Source organism: Ochlerotatus camptorhynchus, unplaced genomic scaffold (assembly GCF_037179485.1).
Source record: "Ochlerotatus camptorhynchus isolate MF236.1 unplaced genomic scaffold, CSIRO-AGI_Acam_v1.1 ptg000070l, whole genome shotgun sequence".
In the NCBI taxonomy this organism is placed as follows: domain Eukaryota; kingdom Metazoa; phylum Arthropoda; class Insecta; order Diptera; family Culicidae; genus Ochlerotatus; species Ochlerotatus camptorhynchus.
The window spans coordinates 4,100,522-4,118,895 of record NW_027040560.1 but is presented as its reverse complement, the minus strand read 5'-3'; the positions used below and the strand labels follow the sequence as shown (position 1 = coordinate 4,118,895).

At 42.3% G+C, this 18,374-nt stretch overlaps 1 protein-coding gene across 1 annotated transcript in view; it reads left to right on the top strand.

Moving 5' to 3' along the window:
- Nucleotides 1-18,374, top strand: part of Ser (Serrate) — a 165,282-nt gene that overhangs the window by 110,101 nt on the left and 36,807 nt on the right. The window contains exons 9-10 of the mRNA XM_065216970.1: nucleotides 2,490-2,623; nucleotides 17,283-17,711. Of these exons, the coding sequence (XP_065073042.1) occupies nucleotides 2,490-2,623; nucleotides 17,283-17,711 (563 nt within the window). The remainder of the gene's footprint in view (nucleotides 1-2,489; nucleotides 2,624-17,282; nucleotides 17,712-18,374) is intronic.

Here is an 18,374-nt window from a genome sequence, read left to right as displayed (position 1 = left end):
CGGGGCAATAATGAACCGGCCGAGACTTAACGAACAAAAGAATGTTTTATTAAAGCAAACTTGAATTCCTCACATCGAGCTCTTGAATTGGAATGACAGCGAAAAATAACAGGAGTGACCAGGTCAGGTAATCCAACGACTACTTTGATTTCAGTTTTAAACTCCTCCAAAAGTCTGGACTTACCTGCAGTTACGGGAACTGCCCTTCAGATTTCTGAAATTCGCCAAATCTCTAGATATAGCTTTTCGGTGGTACTTGGAACTTCTTAAAAATTTACACAGTTTTTCTGAAATGCTCTCCACATATCTGAATTTCTTTTGACTTAAGTTAAAATCTCTGAATATTCCTGAAATTGCAAGAACTTCTTACAAGTTCCTGCAGCTTTTTGAAGCTAGTGGAACCGCCTTGAAGTGTGTAATGCTTCCATGAAGTTGAAGTTTACCGAACGTTCAGCTGCTGTGATTTCGGTAAAATTTCACAGATTTCGGTAAAATAATCTTAGTGTGTATAATACGATGAAAATAGCATCTTTCCCGCCGTCTTCTCATCAATTTGGTGGAAATGGAACCTTTTTTGAACATCGACAGCCAATACACAGCTGAGTTGTTTGATCATTTAGCAGAGAATTACTCATAATCAGCTGTAGTGTGAACGCCGATCTCGTTGCAATGCTGCAATGCAAGTTATTTTTATATCAATCCATACATTTTGATTTCGCCCTAATCATTTCAAACGACTTTCAAACCGCATCAAAAATTTACCCGCGAGACACTTTGACATTCAGCATGACAAAGGGCTACCCATCGAACACGGAGTAGCTCGGCTGAACCTGAACCAAACCTAACGACGATCTTCGGAAACCACGGAAACAGTCACAACCATAACAACAAACAACGGAAGAGAGGAGCCATAAATTTAGTCCCCGTCTTTAGGTTACCCTATACCTACCATCCGCGCACGAGACAATAACTTCCAACAATTGTGAAATAAATTTATGGTTTATCAAATTGTCATCAAATTACTACCATTTCTTGTTTCGTCGTTTGCTACCTACCGAAATAAAACGAATCTCAACGAAATAGGAAAAGAGTCCCATCGCTGGGGATGGAATGCACTGCAACTATCGCCGGCTCGGCGCATCAGCGGCCACGCTGAGGTAGAATTAATAATAAATAAACACTTAATCATACATAATTGAACGAGTAAAACATTGTTAAAAAAATTTAATTCTGCAATAAATCTCCGACCGCAGCAGCAGCAGCAGCTCAGCGCGGTTCACATCGGGCGGTGTCGGTGTGTGTGTGGTGAGGAGAAAACGAGAATCCAAGCAGGCCGCTGCGAGCGAGCGGGATAACGAGATGCCAACGGGAAAAGCAAACATTGGTTTATTGTTATTGTTGGTGTTGTTTTGTTTATGCTGGGGATTTCATTCGCTCAATCGCTCGCTACCCGCGTGATGATAGTCTTGAATGGGTTAATTGGATTTTTTGGATTTGCGTGACTTAGAAAAAAAAATAAGAAGAAGGTTACCTTTCTTCCGTTATTGTGTGCGAGTAAACAGAGCTTCTTTTGTTGTCGTTGTCATTGAATTTGACATTTCCTTCGACCGTATTCGATCTATCCCGCCGAGGGGGGGAAGAAATAGTTTTATGACGGTGGTATCTCGAATAGTATCACAACAAATCCGGGGAAAAAAAGAGCGACGGTTGCTGCGATGATCTCGCGCGCTGGTCAATATTTGACAAGTCATTACCGCGGGCGTTTCTTTTGTTTCGTTTGCGCAGCACCTCCCTGACAGCTCCGATGCTGCTTGGTCGGCGGTTTCGGTAAACAATAGCGGCTAAGCGTTCTTTCATTGTCTTGTTGTGCGCGCGCCGTGTGGCTTTTTTCCGCAGTGTGATAGGGATAGGATGAAGGCTAAAATTTGAATAAATTCTTCCCACGCTACGAAACTGGATCCCGTTCGCCGAATTGGCCTTGCGCATTCCGCGGATGGCCAGACTTCTGCCGAATTCCGGTAAATCAATGCTGGAGGATTTCTAATATCCAGTACACCCTCTAATTAACCACAAGGTTCTTGGTCGTAATGGTAGCGATCGGAAATTCCCAACCAACCAATTGAAGCAGGCGGCGAACCTTCGAATCTCCAAAACAAGAAGATTGTCGTACCGTGCCCACTGCGATGTTGTTGACTTTTTTTGTAGTGGGCTGTGAGCAGAAGCCCCCTTCCGAGGATCGTCGACAAACAAATATGGCGGCTAAATTCGTTTGTAGTGCACATAACCAAAAAAACAGTGATACTCGAGCGTGCATGAGGGGTGCTTCACCTTGTTGTCTCACTCTCACTGTGTCACGTGATCGAGCATAAGGCGTCAAAACACACTTGACTTTCTCGAGAGTGCCCCCTCTTGACAGTTTTTTTGTGTCATAGCTTAATGGTATCGTTGATTTGTCTGCTAATTCTTTTCTTTTTGTTTTTTTTTTTCAGATGCCGCCCCGGATGGCGGGGGCCTCTTTGCAACGAGTGTATGGTCTACCCGGGCTGTCGCCATGGCTACTGCAACGGTAGCGCCTGGCAGTGCATCTGTGATACCAACTGGGGTGGAATCCTGTGCGATCAAGGTACGTCATGACTTTCAAAATGTCTCCAATCTGACAAAAACACAGTTAATGCATCAATTAAGTCACAACCGCAACCGGTGGCGGTAGTAAAAAAAATCGAAGCCGATTGCTAATTAACAGATTAATAAGATTCAATTTTGGCATAATAAAAAGATAAATTACAGTTTAAAGCATTTCACCGCGAGCAGCGCGGTTTTGCATTCTCTTTTCTTTTTGCGGTTCGCCTTCTCTGATTTCCAGTCGGCTGGTGCTGCATAATTTATTAATCGCAAACTCATTAAGCTAAAAAATTGGATCAATTTCGATTGCTTTTCTGTTTTTGTTTTTTTTTTTTTTTTTTTTTGGTGAATGGTGCAGTGCACTGCCGCCTACTGCGATTGCTTCTGCTGCACGTTGTCGGTCAACAATTAAATCCAGCGATAGGCGGCGCTGCTTACCCTTCCCAAGCTGTCAGTTTCTCCCGTCTCTCGAGCAGATACGTGTGTGTGTGTGTGTGTGTGTGTGTGTGTGTGTGGCAGAGGCAATTACCGCTATTATTTCCCTGAAAAAGACAAGATGTGAGCATGCGGTAAAACAAAGGAGGGAAATTGAGCGATTAAGCAGCAGTCGCTTAATTTCGATAAATCGATTAATGAGTCTCCTTTGAAAATGGGCTTGGCAAGGTTTATCGTTTAATTTTCTCCAAGTCGAAATTAACCGAAAAGTCGGTGCTGCAGAACCGAAAGTAAAAGGGAGAACGAGAAAGGCAAATAAAATTTGATACAGATTGCAGAATAAAAACGACGCTGGAATAAAAGGAAAGGGATTTATGGCGGCGCGGAGTTGTAACTTTAACCCTACCGCGCGCTGATGGTTCTTTTGTGAGTTTTGTCATCGCATGTCAACCGCAGTCGTCAGAGTCGACCTGGGCCGGTATCGATTACAAGATGAATAAATCACACCAGCGCGCCAGTGCATTTTCCTTCATTGCCATTTTACCCCGGCATCCGCATTGTCAGCAAGAATGGGTGTAAGAGATACACGGCCTCCTGCGAGCGTCTGTCCGAGCTGTCATTCTGGGTGATGACTTTCCACATGCGCCTGCAGGCAGGCAGTTAGGGTTACAACAGCCCTGCGAACGAGCACAATAAAACAGTAAATTTCATCATGCAGCCATTAATCGGTGGCCGTAATAAAAGTCTGTCTATTGCGGCGAGAGATTTGTATCGATTGATCGCCTTTTACCCCATTTTGATTCATATAACACTCGTGAGCGGGCGAGCAAGGCGAGTGAGGAAGACGAAGGAAATTAACTGATTACTGTGGATCATCATCGAAGCAAGCCATGCAGTTCCGATCCGATCACATCACCATGGTAACGTGCAACGATTGGAACGGGGGGATGGGTAGGGCTTTTGATTGTTATTATAAATTTTGGTGTGTAACGATCCGATATGGTCTTGCGCATCCGGTGAAATTTAATGGGATCGTATGGTTTTTTTTTGTTGCTTCGGTCCTTGGTGCTTGGCTAGTGTGGCTTTAATCCGGGGGTGGTGAGGTTAATTGTTGGACCTCCTGAATGCTCTGAATGGGTAGATTGGCTTTTCTTTTTTTTTCTGTTTTACTGCGCGGTCTGAAAGCGGATCGAGGTATTCCGGTCCTTGGTCCAATGTTGTTCAACGGAAGACTGCATGTTGAGGTTATGAACTCATATTTCGCCGGTCAAACACAGAAGGTGGTACTCCATTCTGCAACTCATAGGAAACGATTTTTGGCTTTTGCCACTTTTAGTCTCTGCAACAAGTTTTAACTTCTGTTTTTACAACGTTTATGAAACCAATATCGGATTTTGCAACTTATTAGGGATTTTATTGGATAGGATAATTTGTTATTCTATTCTCAGTCTGCTGTTGAAACGACGATTTCTTACGTTCCCGACGTTTTAGCCGTAGGGTTTTGGCTTTTATCAAGGATAACTATTTTCGGCTTGTTAAACTTTTAAGGATCGATGTTTTACTTTTCCAGCTTATTAAGAACGATTTACGGTTTCTCGAACTTTTATTAAATTATATTTTTACACAATTGCTTAAACCACTTAAGGGAGTCTTATAACCCGTTCACATTACAGCCTATATCACGTAATATAGGCTGTCTTGCAATCCCAAGTTACAATTTTGATTTTATGAGGGTTCTGGAGACCATAATTTAGGCTTGTAGCATGCTTTAAAACCACTATAAAACCTTAAATGTTACTTGGAATGAGCACTCATACATAGGATTTCCAGTGAAAACTAGATGTATGAGTGCTCATTGCAAGACAGCGTATATCACGTGATATACGCTGTAATGTGAACGGGGTATTAACAGATGATTGTAAATCAAACACCCTTTGAACAGTTTCTGTAGCAAAAACACTTCTAGACCCGTATCGAGAATCGTGGGTTTTTAGGTGATATCTTGCTAAGTTCACAGATTGCCGTTTTGACGGTTGAATTGCCCCGTTTATAGAGTTTCGCGAATCTCGAACACTACACTGAGGCAAATAAACATATGAATTCCATAAGAACGACTTACAGTGTATCTCAAAATTTAGCGTACACATGTCCTCAAATTTTAGAAAAATCAGTTTTAAAAGAACAATTTAAAGAGATCAGTTTCTGAATTTCTGGCTGCTGAATCATCATAAATTTATCAATTAATGGTACAGTGTTGGGCTTATTTGGTTGCGTTTATTTTAGTCTTGATAAAGGTCATTCATATTCCACTAATTTTACTAAAATTCGTCCACTAGGTAAAAAGTTGAAAATCGTGCGTTTTATTAAAATAAATCTAACTTCGTACAGGTTATTAAGGTTATAAAGTCCAAAACTAAAACGATAAATCAATAAACTTCTGTTCAACCACCAGCCAAGATTTAAAAAATATATCTATTCAGAATATTTCAAAAAATGTTCCACTAGGGTGTACGCTCAATTACGATGCGATACAATGTATGATTTTTCGCCACATTATGGAAATTATAACTATGACCAATGAAACACAATTCATTAGTCAAAACAATGAAATTCATCTGTTTTATAAAATTGAGCAGATTGGATTCAAACCTTGAGTGGTTAGATAATTGAGCCCGTGATTTGCACTCACGTCTATCAACGCTTGGGAAATCGAATAGGCTAAAGACGTATGTGATAATCATTCGTAAGTCGTGTTTATGGAATTCATAAGTGTTTTATGAAATCAAAATTGTCCATGTTCATAACCCAAGTAACAATTTTGGTTTTATGAGGGTTCTGTAGACCATGATTTTGACTTGTAGCATGCTTTAAACCCACCATAAAACTTACAATGTTACTTGGCAAGTCATGCCTTTCGGAATATTTAAGCTTATTTGCCTCCTCAAAAGGTGCTATTTGCGTTGATCGATTCTCTCCATGGACTTTCTCTTTAGGTTAATAACTCAGCTGCAAAACTATTCCCTGTTGTATTTGACGTTTTGAACGCTAGATAAGAACGTCCCAAGTAACATTGCAAGCTTTATAGAGGTTTTATAGCATTCTACAAGTCTAATTCATGGTCGATAGAACACCCTCATTGACGGAGTTGACCAATGATGCCAGGAATGTAAAATATTTTTTTCTATTTTAATTTGGATTTTATTCGGAGTTTCTACCGCAGCTTAGAAGCTTGTACATCATTTTGGTTAAACCCAACAAAAAAAAAAAACATAAACAAACAACAATATCCATCGCTTAAAACACGTAGTGCACTCAATTTTTCAACTTTCCTTTCGCAAACATAAACAATTAACAACGCCACTGACGTCTACATTGATTCCGGCATCACTGCCAGCCAGATTGATGCGATCCCTCTGTCCTTTTCATTCCACGATTGCTACTGTCAAATTGACCCGTCAGAAACTGGTTCGGACAGCAAATTGGCTTGAAATCGCTACCCGATTGTCAAGTCCCGTCCCAGATTAAACCATGTGGTAAAAATAGCGCGAAATGTGTTTGCATAGCAGTGGTTATCAAAAGAGCAAGTCGATGAAGAGAATCGATGGAAGCAGTTAGGACCTTTTGAAATGTTCTACGAGATTCGTGATTTTAAAATCATAATGAAATCCATCAGAAATAAGACCTCCGTTCACGCAGAGACCCCACAAGGAATGTTGCTTGAAAGTCGTCTTTTCCCAAGTGACAATTTGGGTTCTGTGAGGGTTCTGTAGACCATGATTTAGACTTGTAGAATGCTTTAAAACCTCAATAAAACTTGCAATGATACTTGGGTGTGTATAGAACGACGCTGAAAGTACATTTAAAGATAAATGTTATCAAATACAGTGGAGGACTTACGGTGCATTCTTAAGCAGTAAAGGCCCAAACGGAATGTGGGCGGAAGCGGAACGAAACCGGATAGTTTGACAGTTGTCACAAACGACATCAAACCGTCTAACCGAAGTCGAACTAGTTTTCAATCCGACAAGTAGGCTTATCGACTCATCAACTCATGAACCGGGGACCAACGGCTTTACTTCCCTTGCGAAGGAAGACGTGATCAGAGATGGTATGCCTCAGAACATCCCGGCGACGCCGACTTGGATTTAACCCAGGCCTACTGGGGTGAGAGGCAATCACGCTTATCACTACACCACCGGTACCGCTGTGGGTTATAGATATACAGATAGATATTATAGAAGACCTACAGTCTCGAAGAGACCCTTCACAGACCTCCTACAGAGACCCTTCACAGTAAGCAGGGCTTCAAAAAAAAAAATTACCATAATCTAGAGACGCTGCAGTTTCTGGGAGAAAGACTCCTAGAAGAATTCTTTACCCTTATAGGGAAATCTGCTTCATAAGCAATTCAAAATACGCTTCCAACAGATTCTCCGGAAAATCTTACTTTGATGCCTGTTGTTTGGTCATAGGGCGAATCATCTTAATTAAAAAAATCATACAAATTCTGAATGAGCTTCAGTGAAGACCTCTTCATGGGCTTAACAAACTTTTTAGAACCTTAACCTAAGAGAATCTCGTTTGAAAAAACGACGGATAAATCCATTGTAACCCTCTAGTGGTTCTCAAACTTTTTGACGTAGGACTATGTCTGTGATTTCTATGTGGGGGTACACTGTGTGAAAACCGAAAATGGAACATGTAACAAAATTATGAAATATTTCGAACGTTAATAACTCAGCTGCCCCTGGACCAATTTCAATAATTTTATCATCAATCGATTAGAAATAGTTCTACGCATCTGTTTAGATTAAGACTTTATTATTTTTCAAAATGTCACTTTTGAAAACTGCACGAATGTGCAACTGCTGCTATGATTGCCTGCGATTACCCTAACACAGATTTCAAAGTTGAATTCCATCCGGTCTCACCAAGTAGCAAGTAGTGAACTGCAGCCCACATGAGCATCCATAGAAGGAGGGCGAAGTCGTACAGCTATTGATCGGAATCAGTAGCCCTTTATGAGTCGCTGTGGGCCATCTATGCCAAGCGCGTCATACTAAAGAGTGTAAACAGAGAAAACCCCGCTCAAATTCCTATTCCTACACAAAACACAAGCTCCTGCTGCAGTTAACAAATAACATTTATTATATAAGACCACGTAGTCCTACGTCACCATTGCGTACAACCCCATTGGTCTGTCCCTGGTAGTATTTCGATTGCGAGCCACTATGACACATTTCATTAGCTCGTGACCCACCAATATTGGTTACAGATGTTGTGACCTTAAAATCTCCAAAATGGCATTCAAATGCAACACCTTCAGTCTGCAGTATCATGCTCAAAAACGCGATAAAATCAAGAGCAACACGTGAAAAGAGCCTATGTGCAAAATGTAAACAATGTCTTTAAATATTGATTTATCACGAATCAAAGTCCACCAATGAAACACCAAAAATAACAATAACTAGACTAGCCTAATTTCAGAAAACTGCAACAACTTAATAGAAGGTCTGAGAAATTTAGCGTAGAAAAAATTGTGAAATTTTAAAACTCTTTCGAGCAAACACGGCAACTTCAGGAGAGCTTCAAAAACTGCGGGAAGTTCCGTAAACAACCGAAATGTTCTGAACTTTGGGGAAGTTTATAGATCTTTAAAGAAAATGTCCCAGAACTTCAAGTCAGTTTCCTGAACTTCTGAAAAATGCCGTGAAGAAAATCAGCATCGACAGTTTTATTAACTTCAAGTAAATTGCAGAAACGTTTCAAGAACGTCCAGAAAACTTCAGCTATGTTTCCAGACTTTTTGGAATGGTCAGAGAACTTCGGGAAAGTTTTGAGAACTTTAGGGCAGTTCCATGAACATCCGTAAAATTGTGGGAACTTTAGGGAAATTTCGAAAATTTCATAGCCCTGAAGTTTGATTAATTTCAGAAATGCAGGAACTTTTCAGATGTTCCAAGAACAAAGTCCAGAGAACTTTAAAAAAGCTGGGAGTTCTATGAATGTCAGAAAAATTGCGGGAACTTTAGTAAAGTTCCGAGATATTCAGGAATATCTATAACATCCGGAAAATTGCGAGAGCCTTCCAAAAGTTGTTCATGGAAATTGCAAGAATTTCAATAAAGTTCCTGAAACATCAAGGTAGTTCCGAGAACTTAAAGAATCTTAAGAATTAAGTTAAGTTTTCTTTATTATGGAGGCTTTCAGCCTGAGGCTGGTTCGCCTCCGCTATCTTAAGAATTACAAAGATGTTTCGAGATATTTTAGGGTTGGTTGCAACAGCTTCTGAGCAGTTACACATATTTCAGGAAAATTTTGAGTGAAGATCAAATAGCTTCAGGGCAATCCTATGGCAGAAACTTTACAGAAGTTGCCTAAACTCATGTTGAGTTAAAAGTTCTTAGGGGATGTTACGTATACTGTGGTTGTTAGAACTTTAGGGCAGCTTCATGGATATAAGAAAAATTGCGGCAATTTCAAGGATGTTCCGAGAATTTCTGGTAAATTTCGAAAATTTTCGGTCAGTTCCATTAAATTCAGTAAAATAGCGAGAAACTTTAAGAAGATCCAACAACTAAAGATGTTCCAATAAAGGTCAGGTCTAACGTTTAGAGAACTTGTGAACAAGTCAGATACTACACAGATGTTTCGAGAAGTTCACGGAAGTGCAGAAAACAGAGATGCTAAGGGTAGCTTCAATAATTTCAGGCGAAGATAACATATCAAGAAGACTGGCAACTTTGCCTGAATCCGAGCGACCGACACAGTAGCGCTGTGCTCGAGTGAAGGTGGAAGCAACGCATAGAAAAATGAGCAAATGCACAATCCTTCCTTCTGAGGATAGAACCTTTGCTATCCCATTCGTTCGGAGCATTTACCTTTGAGCGGCAGATGACGCGATTGTGCCTGTCTCATGCCGGTCGTTTGAGAAAATGGAAGAGTTGCTAGTCTTCTTGATATGTTGTCTTCGTTTCAGGACAATCACAGGCACATCATTAGAAGAGTAGAGAGAACTTCTTCTTCTTCTTCTTATTCGCATTTCAAGCTTATTGCTTAGCGCATATTAGCTTATTGCGTGCTCTCAACTTAGTGTTCTAAATGCACTTCCAAAGTTATTAATTGAGAGCTTTTGATGCCAATACCAATGCATGAATTTGTAGATTGTGTGGCAAGCACAATGATACTCTATGCCCAGAGAAGTTGAGAAAATTTCCAACCCGAAAGATTCCCTCGACCGAACCCGCCGCCTCCGGCTTGGTAATACCGTGCCTTTACCGACTAGGCTATGAGGCCCCATGAGAGAGAACTTCAGGGTAGTCCAAAAAAAGTGAAAGGAAATACCGAGTATTTTGTAGACGTTTCATGAAAACACTGTGGTATAATAAGGGAAGTTCCAAGATATTCTGTAACATTTTGGACACTTTAGGGAAGCTTCGAGAACTTCAAAGCTCAAGGGAAAATGCAGACAGAACTATTGAAAAGCTATAAGAACTTCAGTGAAAATTCAAATTCAAACTTTTATTCAAGTTCAGAGAAATCCGGAGATCTTGTGGAAAACCTGGTGTAGGAAAAAGCAAAAAAGTCCTCGCCCACAAAGTTTAGGGTAGAGTAATTCCAATCAGAAAAACTAGGTATATATAGAGCTTCAGGGAAGCTCAGAGATCGTATGAACAGTCCCATGAAATTGATACAAGTAGAGACTTTCTGGAAAGTTCAAAGATTGTTAGAGGCTCAGCTTCATGAACTTCAGAAAAATTTCGAGACACTTCAAGAAGTTCCGGAAATTTCAAGGACGCCCAGAGAAATCCTGAGAAATTTAGAAAACTTCAGACATACAGTGAACTCCTCACAACTCGATATTGAAGGCATGCTATCACAGTAGCCATGAAATTTGTTTTTACTATGGTTCTATAAATCGATATCAAGACAGTGGACATCGAGTTGTGGAGAGTTGACTGTGTATAGATTTTCAGGATAGCTTAAACATATTTTGGACAGTTCACTACCAGGTACTTCAGGAGATTGCGGAAACTTCAGGGTAGCTTCAAAACCATCAGGGAAGGTCAAAAATCCTCTGGGCAGTCTCAATTTACTTCATGAAAAATTTGCAGGCCCAGTACAGAAGCCCTGGGAATTTTTCAAAATCTTCAGAGATGTTACCAGATCTTGGAGGAAGTCCAAAGACCTTCAGGGAAGTTGAGAGATTTTTTAGACAGTTTAATTATTTCCAGGAACTTTTTGAGTACTTCTAGAAAGATCAGAGAACTTCAGAGCAGTTCCATTAAAAAATTGCAGGAATTTTCTAGAAATTCCGATGGATTTGTGACATTTCCGAAAGTTTCAGGAATGCTTAAAAAATTCCAGAAAAATTGCGAAGCGCTCAGAAAAAAATCCATGAATACCAAGAAAATGGCTGGAACGTTCGAGAACTTGAGAGAACTTGAGAGAACTTCTTGAATAAAATCATTTCAGCTGCAAAGTAGATAGAGCTGCGCTGAAGGAACGAAAACTTCAGGCAAGTCCTGTGACGCTCAAGAAAGTTTAGATATTTTAAGGCTATTTGCAGAGCGTCAAGGAAGTTTCAAAAACTTCAGTGAAATTACGGGAACTTCCGCGTGAATCAAAGAACTTCAAGGCAATGCAATTAATTTCTGGAAAAGTGAGATAAATTAGAAATAGCTCTGAGAAGTTAAACTTTTTTTTTTCCTAATTTTTGTGATTTTTAGCCGTCAAATGTAGGCCAAAATGACGTTACTGCATAATAAAGTGCCTTTTAGGCCAACATTGTTTATTTTTAGGTTGAAAGAACAGCCTCTTGCATTCAGAGGTATGCTAACAAGACCACTCTAGGTCCAAAAAGCAACTTTACAGGGCAAAATGGAACTTTTTATGACCAAAATGGTGGTCAAATTGGTTATTCTACGGTTATTTTTAGGCCAAAGTTGTTCTAAGAGTTCATGCATAAATGACGTAGCATTTGTAGGGACTCGGAAGTTGTGACCTGCCATGTATTAGGTATAGCAAAATACGCTACGGGGTGGAGTGTCTATGATTGGTAAAATATATGCTCCGTCATTTATGGATGGTCCCTTATGTTAGCTACCGGTGGCTTTCAGAAGGTTATTCTCTATCCAAAATGGCTACTTCAGGCTTTTTAAGGCCTAAAGTTGACCGAAACTGGAGACAGCCCCGGTGTAATAGTTAACATCAATACCACTCACGCTTAAGTCACGAGCTCAGATCTCATCCCCGGATAAGTCACAAATGACCCAAGAGTTATAAGGTGACCAAAAAATTAAAGGTTGACCGAAATGGCCTTCCTTTGGCTATAAGTGTCACTTATAATCTGGAATCTAACCCGATAATCTTGAACAATTTTCCAATACCAGAATCTTGGCATTTGTTCTCAACCTTCTGAACTTCTGAATATTGACAATTTATGTTAAGGATCTTGAATTTCTGTACACGAAATTAAAAATTTGACTGAACTATTTCTTTGGAAGTTATCTCAGGATATGTTTGCAAATTTCTCAAGGATTTTCTTAGGATAATTTCAAAATTTTATCTGAATTACTTTTACCATCAGGCGTACCCTTAATAATAGAATGATTTTGTCCAATATTTTCCATGAAAGTTCCAAAATTCTGTGCAACCCTAAAAATCTTGAAATTCACTCTACATTTATCTTTGAATTCTTATAAATTCTCGCACAAATGTGCTTAAATTTGTCTTAATTTTATTCTTAACATTCACTTGAAATATTCCACAAAATCTCTTGGAATGGCATTTAGAAGTATTTTCCCAAAATTTTGCTTGAAGCTAACTCCGGAATTCCATAAAAGTTTCATCCGAATTAGATTCCCGAATTTCCTTGCAGTTCTCTTCAGAATTTATCTTTGATAATTTAATCGATCAACATTTAAAAAAATGTTCAGCCGCAGGTCATCATTAGGTGAAGTTTCGGGATTGTAGTCATATCATCATTAACAGTCATTCTACCGAACCTGCAAAATACGTGGCGTTGATGTGAACGGATTTACTTTTCGACAACGTAGTCAGAGAAGTTAAGTTTGCCTTACGATTAATTCACTGTGCATTGAATCCTGTTTCGAATTCTCTTTAATTGCTCCTTGCAATTCCTTCCGACTTGATTTACAGTTCTCATGAATTTTACTCATAATCCCATTAATAGTCTCTTTAGAACTACCTTAGAAATCACCTGTAGTTCTCCATAAAAATTTCTTTAAATACTTCTCTAAATTGCCTGAAATTTCAAGTCGAATTCTGTTGAAAATGCCCCCAGAATTCCTCTACATGGCATCTTCATCTTAAATTCACTAGCCAATGCTTTGAAGTGTCAGAATCCTAAATTTGTGTTCTAGTCCAACAACCATAATTCTTTTTTTTAATCTGAGATCTTTAAAGTAAGCAAACAATTTCACATAGTTCAGGTTTTATGTCGCGAGACCGTCGCACTAAGGTGGCACTTATCCCGTCATCAGGGGCAGGAAATAAAACGCGCACGTAACTATAAATACTAATTTATTACGGCACTACTAAAAACAGTCACGCGACACAAAACAATCTAAAAACATTCTAACTTGCTTGACAACATAATGTTATTGTTTTGCTCTTGCTGTTGCTTCACACGAGTGGCAGCTATGTTGATGCCGTCGGTGAGGCCTGCGATAAAGATAGGGCAACTGGCAGTGTTGCCAAATCCATTTTCGTTGTCTGCAACATCTCCCCTCTTAATAGCGCTGGTAGGGGTCAAACCATCGAGGCTGCCTTCGAAGACGGGAAGAGCGCCGAAGTAGAACTTCTACCGGTTCGGTTTCAGCTGCTAACTCGAACTCAGTTGATGTTGCTGTCGTAGAAGACATTGACGACATCGATGTACTCGTGGTCGCTGGTGAACTACATCTCGGTGACGGCGGCAATGATTGAGGCGTCATCGGATTCGTAGTTGATGAAGAGCTAGAGGCTTGCGATGATGATGATTGGACGGGCTCGTCCGGTGCAAGCGACGACGGTGACTGAGGTAGGTTTCAGGCAGACATCAGGACGTTCAACGGAAATGAACTGTGTGAGCTCACGGCTTGTCTGACTGGTAACTTGGCATTCGAACTCGTGGAATTTCGACTACGCAACTGGTTGACGTGCGAGCGCAGCATCCGAGCATCGGTCCACACGTTATACATTACGTTACCGATTCGCTCGAGAACTATGCCAGATACCCATTTCCAGGTGTTTTTGGTGGTGTAGACCTTGGCGTAGACAGCATCGTCGCGGTTGAACGATCGTCGCTTCTGTTCTTTCTGCTCTTCTGGAACTGCCATGGGCGCGGGAGGCGGGCGTAACAACTCAAGGCTGGTTCGGATTTTACGGCCGAACATAGCCTCTGACGGCGTCTTGTTTTCTGGTACAGAGTGATTTGGCGTGCTCCTGTACGTGAGGAGAAACGTATCGATTGCTTCATCCATTGTTCCTCTTCCCTCTCGGATCTTCTTGACGGCCCTTTTGAATGTATCCACGAAACGCTCTGCTTGTCCGTTTGATTGTGGATGGAACGGGACTGTCGTGAGGTGCTCGATGCCGTTCGTAACACAGAATTTGCCAAACTCTGCGGTGGTGAATTGTGTTCCGTTGTCCGAGACCAGTGTAACCGGCATCCCCAGTCGAGCGAAGAGTCCACGCAAGATGGCAATTGTGGATATCGATGTAATGCTGCGCGTTTTGACAATCTCAGGCCATTTGGAGTAAGAGTCGACGACGATTAAGAAGTAGTCACCATCGATTGGTCCGGCGTAATCGATGTGAACGCGTTGCCATGGGTCAACTGTTTTCGGCCACGGCATCGGTGTAGCATGAGGAGGAGACTTCGCAACGGACGCACACTGCGCACAGGCCTTGACGTAACCAACGATGTCTTCGTCGAGTGACGGCCAGTACACGTAGCTCCTGGCAATCGCTTTCATCCGCTGCATACCCGGATGGCCTCGATGAAGATGGTCCAAGCATCGTTTTTGGTGTTTCGATGGAATGACGAGTCGTTCGGCAAACAGAATGCACCCATCCACTACGGTGAAGGATTCCAGTCTGGCGTGGAATCGTTTGATCTCCGGTTCGACTTGCTTAGATTGCGGCCAGCCGTTTTGGATGTACCGGTAGACCTTGCGTAGAAGTGGATCGGCCTGGGTGCTTTGCGCGGCGACTCTGAAATTAAGGGGAAGAACATTAAGTGAATCCGCGGCTACTGACCTGACATCTTCCTCCAGTGTAACGCTAGCGATGATATAATCCTCTTCTGGCTTCGCATGTTGGCTAATTAGTCGGGACAGTAGGTCGGCATGGCCGAACTTCTCAGTCGGAACGTACTCGATGTCAAAGTCGTACAGAAGTAACGTGAGGGCAAAACGTTGCAACCGATTAGCCGTATACACCGGGATACCTTTCTTGGAGCCGAAGATTCGAACCAATGGAGCGTGGTCGGTTTGAAGGCGGAAGCGCCGACCAAAGATCATTTTGTGAAACTTCGTAACTGCGAAGATGATAGCTAGACCTTCTCTATCAGGCTGACTATAGTTCTGCTCCGCCTTGGTGAGTGCTCTCGAGGCGTGCTGCACCACCTTGATGGAGCCATCGGAGAATTTATGGCTGATTGTGGCCCCGAGACCGACTGATGAAGCATCGGCGGACACGATGATCTCCTTCTTCGGATCGAAGTGTGTAAGCAGTAGGTCCGAAGTAAGAATCTGCTTGAATCGGTCGAACGCCTGTTGACACTCCGTATTCCAATCAAACTTCGATTCTGTTTTGAGGAGGTTATCAAGGGGATAGCGGAGCGCTCGCATATTAGACACGAACTTGCCATAATAGTTAATCGCGCCAAGGAAGGAGCGTACACCAGATACGTCGGAAGGAGGAGGAAGCTTGCTAATCGCTTCAACTTTTGCTGGATCCAGTCGAAGTCCGCTAGCGTCGATGATGTGTCCAAGATAACGAATTTGTCGCTTTCCAAATGAACACTTCTCAGCTCTGATCGTAAATCCGAAGTCTTGAATTCGCTGAAGAACGGCTCGGAGATTGCGGCCGTGCTCTTGCTGGTTTTCACCGCCCACAACAACGTCATCAAGATAACTGGATGTTCCTGGTAGATCAGCTAGCATCGTGTCGATGAGTTGCTGGAAAACTCCAGGAGCAATTTTCACACCCGGCGGAAGGCGGTTGTAGAGGTAGAGTCCACGGTGCGTGTTGATAGTAAGTAGACTCCGAAATTTTTCATCGACCGGTACCTGCAGGAAAGCGTCCGAAAGATCAATCTGACTGAACACTTGGCAGTTCGCTAGCTTGGCAAATATATCTTCCAGTAGAGGCAACGGATACTGGTTCGATTGAAGAGTGGAGTTCAAGCCTGTCGAGTAATCTCCGCAGATCCTAATTGCCCCATTCGCCTTGCGCACGACAACTATAGGAGCAGCCCATTCCGAGTAATCGATTGGCGAAATGATCTTCAGCTTCTCCAATCTATCCAACTCCTGGTTAACGGCATCGTAAATTGCATATCTTAGTCCGAGAATTCAAATGTTATTCCGTAGATTGCGTAGTTTCTTTAAATTGCTGAATTGCATCAGTTGCTAAAAATCAGTCATGTCGGTATTCCATTTTTACCATATTTAGCTGTTTCTATGAAACCCGGGAATTTAACAAACTTCAACTTCACTTGCAACGATTCTCACAAAAATAAACGCAATTTTCACCATTCCGATCATCTAATCCAAGCAGCCATAAATTTCGATTTACTCATCTGCTTTTCATAACACAGAACGGATCCGATTACAAAAAACAAACAGTTGCGCATCGCCTACTGCCACCGCAGATGACGACGCACGGCGACGACGACGCTCGCTCGCTCGCGCGCACTTGTTTTCGAATCTGTTGCCAATTTTCCCATATGCCTACTATGCCAGCAATGTTTAGTTTTTTTTTTAATTCAATTAAAACCGGGAAGGGTGCGCAATGAATGAACCCCTCGATTAACCCGAGGGTTCTCATGCGCGCGCAAGAGTGCCCTCTTCACCGGCGATACCCCCTTCAGATAATGGTAATTGCACGTGTCTGACTAGTTTTTCGTGCGCCCGTTTTGCTTTGTTATTAAAAAAAATATGAACAAGTGTCTTCCACCACCATTCACCAACTGTTTCCCACTCTGTTGCTTTCAGATCTCAACTACTGCGGAACGCACGAGCCGTGCATGCACGGAGGAACCTGTGAGAACACGGCACCGGACCAGTACCGGTGCACCTGTGCCGAGGGTCTGTCCGGGATGCGGTGCGAAGTTGTCGAGCATCCGTGTGCTCCGCAGCCCTGCCGGAACGGTGGCACTTGTACCCTCACCGGAAGTGGACAAGGTTCTGGGCGCGGAGGGTCGGACGACAAGATGGAAGCGACCACCACTCCGATCATCGTCCGGGGGATGCGGGGGATGAGCTCGATGGGAAAGCCGTACGGAAGGAGCAGTTTAGCGGGTGGGGCTGGACCGGGCGGAGGTGACTCTTCGTCCAGTAAGGAGCTATTGTTGCTGCCGCAGCCGATCAAAGATTTCATCTGTACCTGCGCGCCCGGATGGACCGGGCCGACCTGCGAGATAAGTGAGTATTCAGAATCGGGGGGGACCATTAATTATCTATGCGTCGTTGTTCGGCGGTCGGATTTTCTCACTTTTTGTCTCCTACTCCACCATCATCGGTCGTCGTAGGCGAGCGAGGTGAGCCCGAAAAGTTAACTGTAAGCTAATTATTCCAAATTATTAGTTCCAACAAGACCGGTCTAACGGAGGGGAGGTGTCCCTGGAGGGGAGCCATCAACTTTTAGGCACACACGCTTATTATTTAATCGTTTTTGATTATTGTTTAAACATTACTGACTTCCTCCATTGTTGGGGCATGGCGGGATGAAGCATAGATAAATTCTTTAACGAACGAACATCTTTTTCTCGCTCGGTACGTGATGGAAGAATAAAGTGGATTTATTAGAGATTTCACGGCTTACTTTGGCTTCGGTTGGTCGCCTTGCTCTTTCCTACTTTTGCTGCTTCTCATGGACTGCCTGTTTTGTGAGTGATTAGCTCGCGGGAGCAGCGAGCAGTTCAGTCCAACGAAGTAGGCGACGGTTGTGGAAAGGAAAACGAGTAATAATTGTGAACTTTCTTTCACCAAATCTAATCGAATCTTTTGAAGCGAAAGGGTGAACAGCATCGAGCTCTGACGGTCATGACGACGATGACGACGACGACGACGACGACGAGGTAAAAG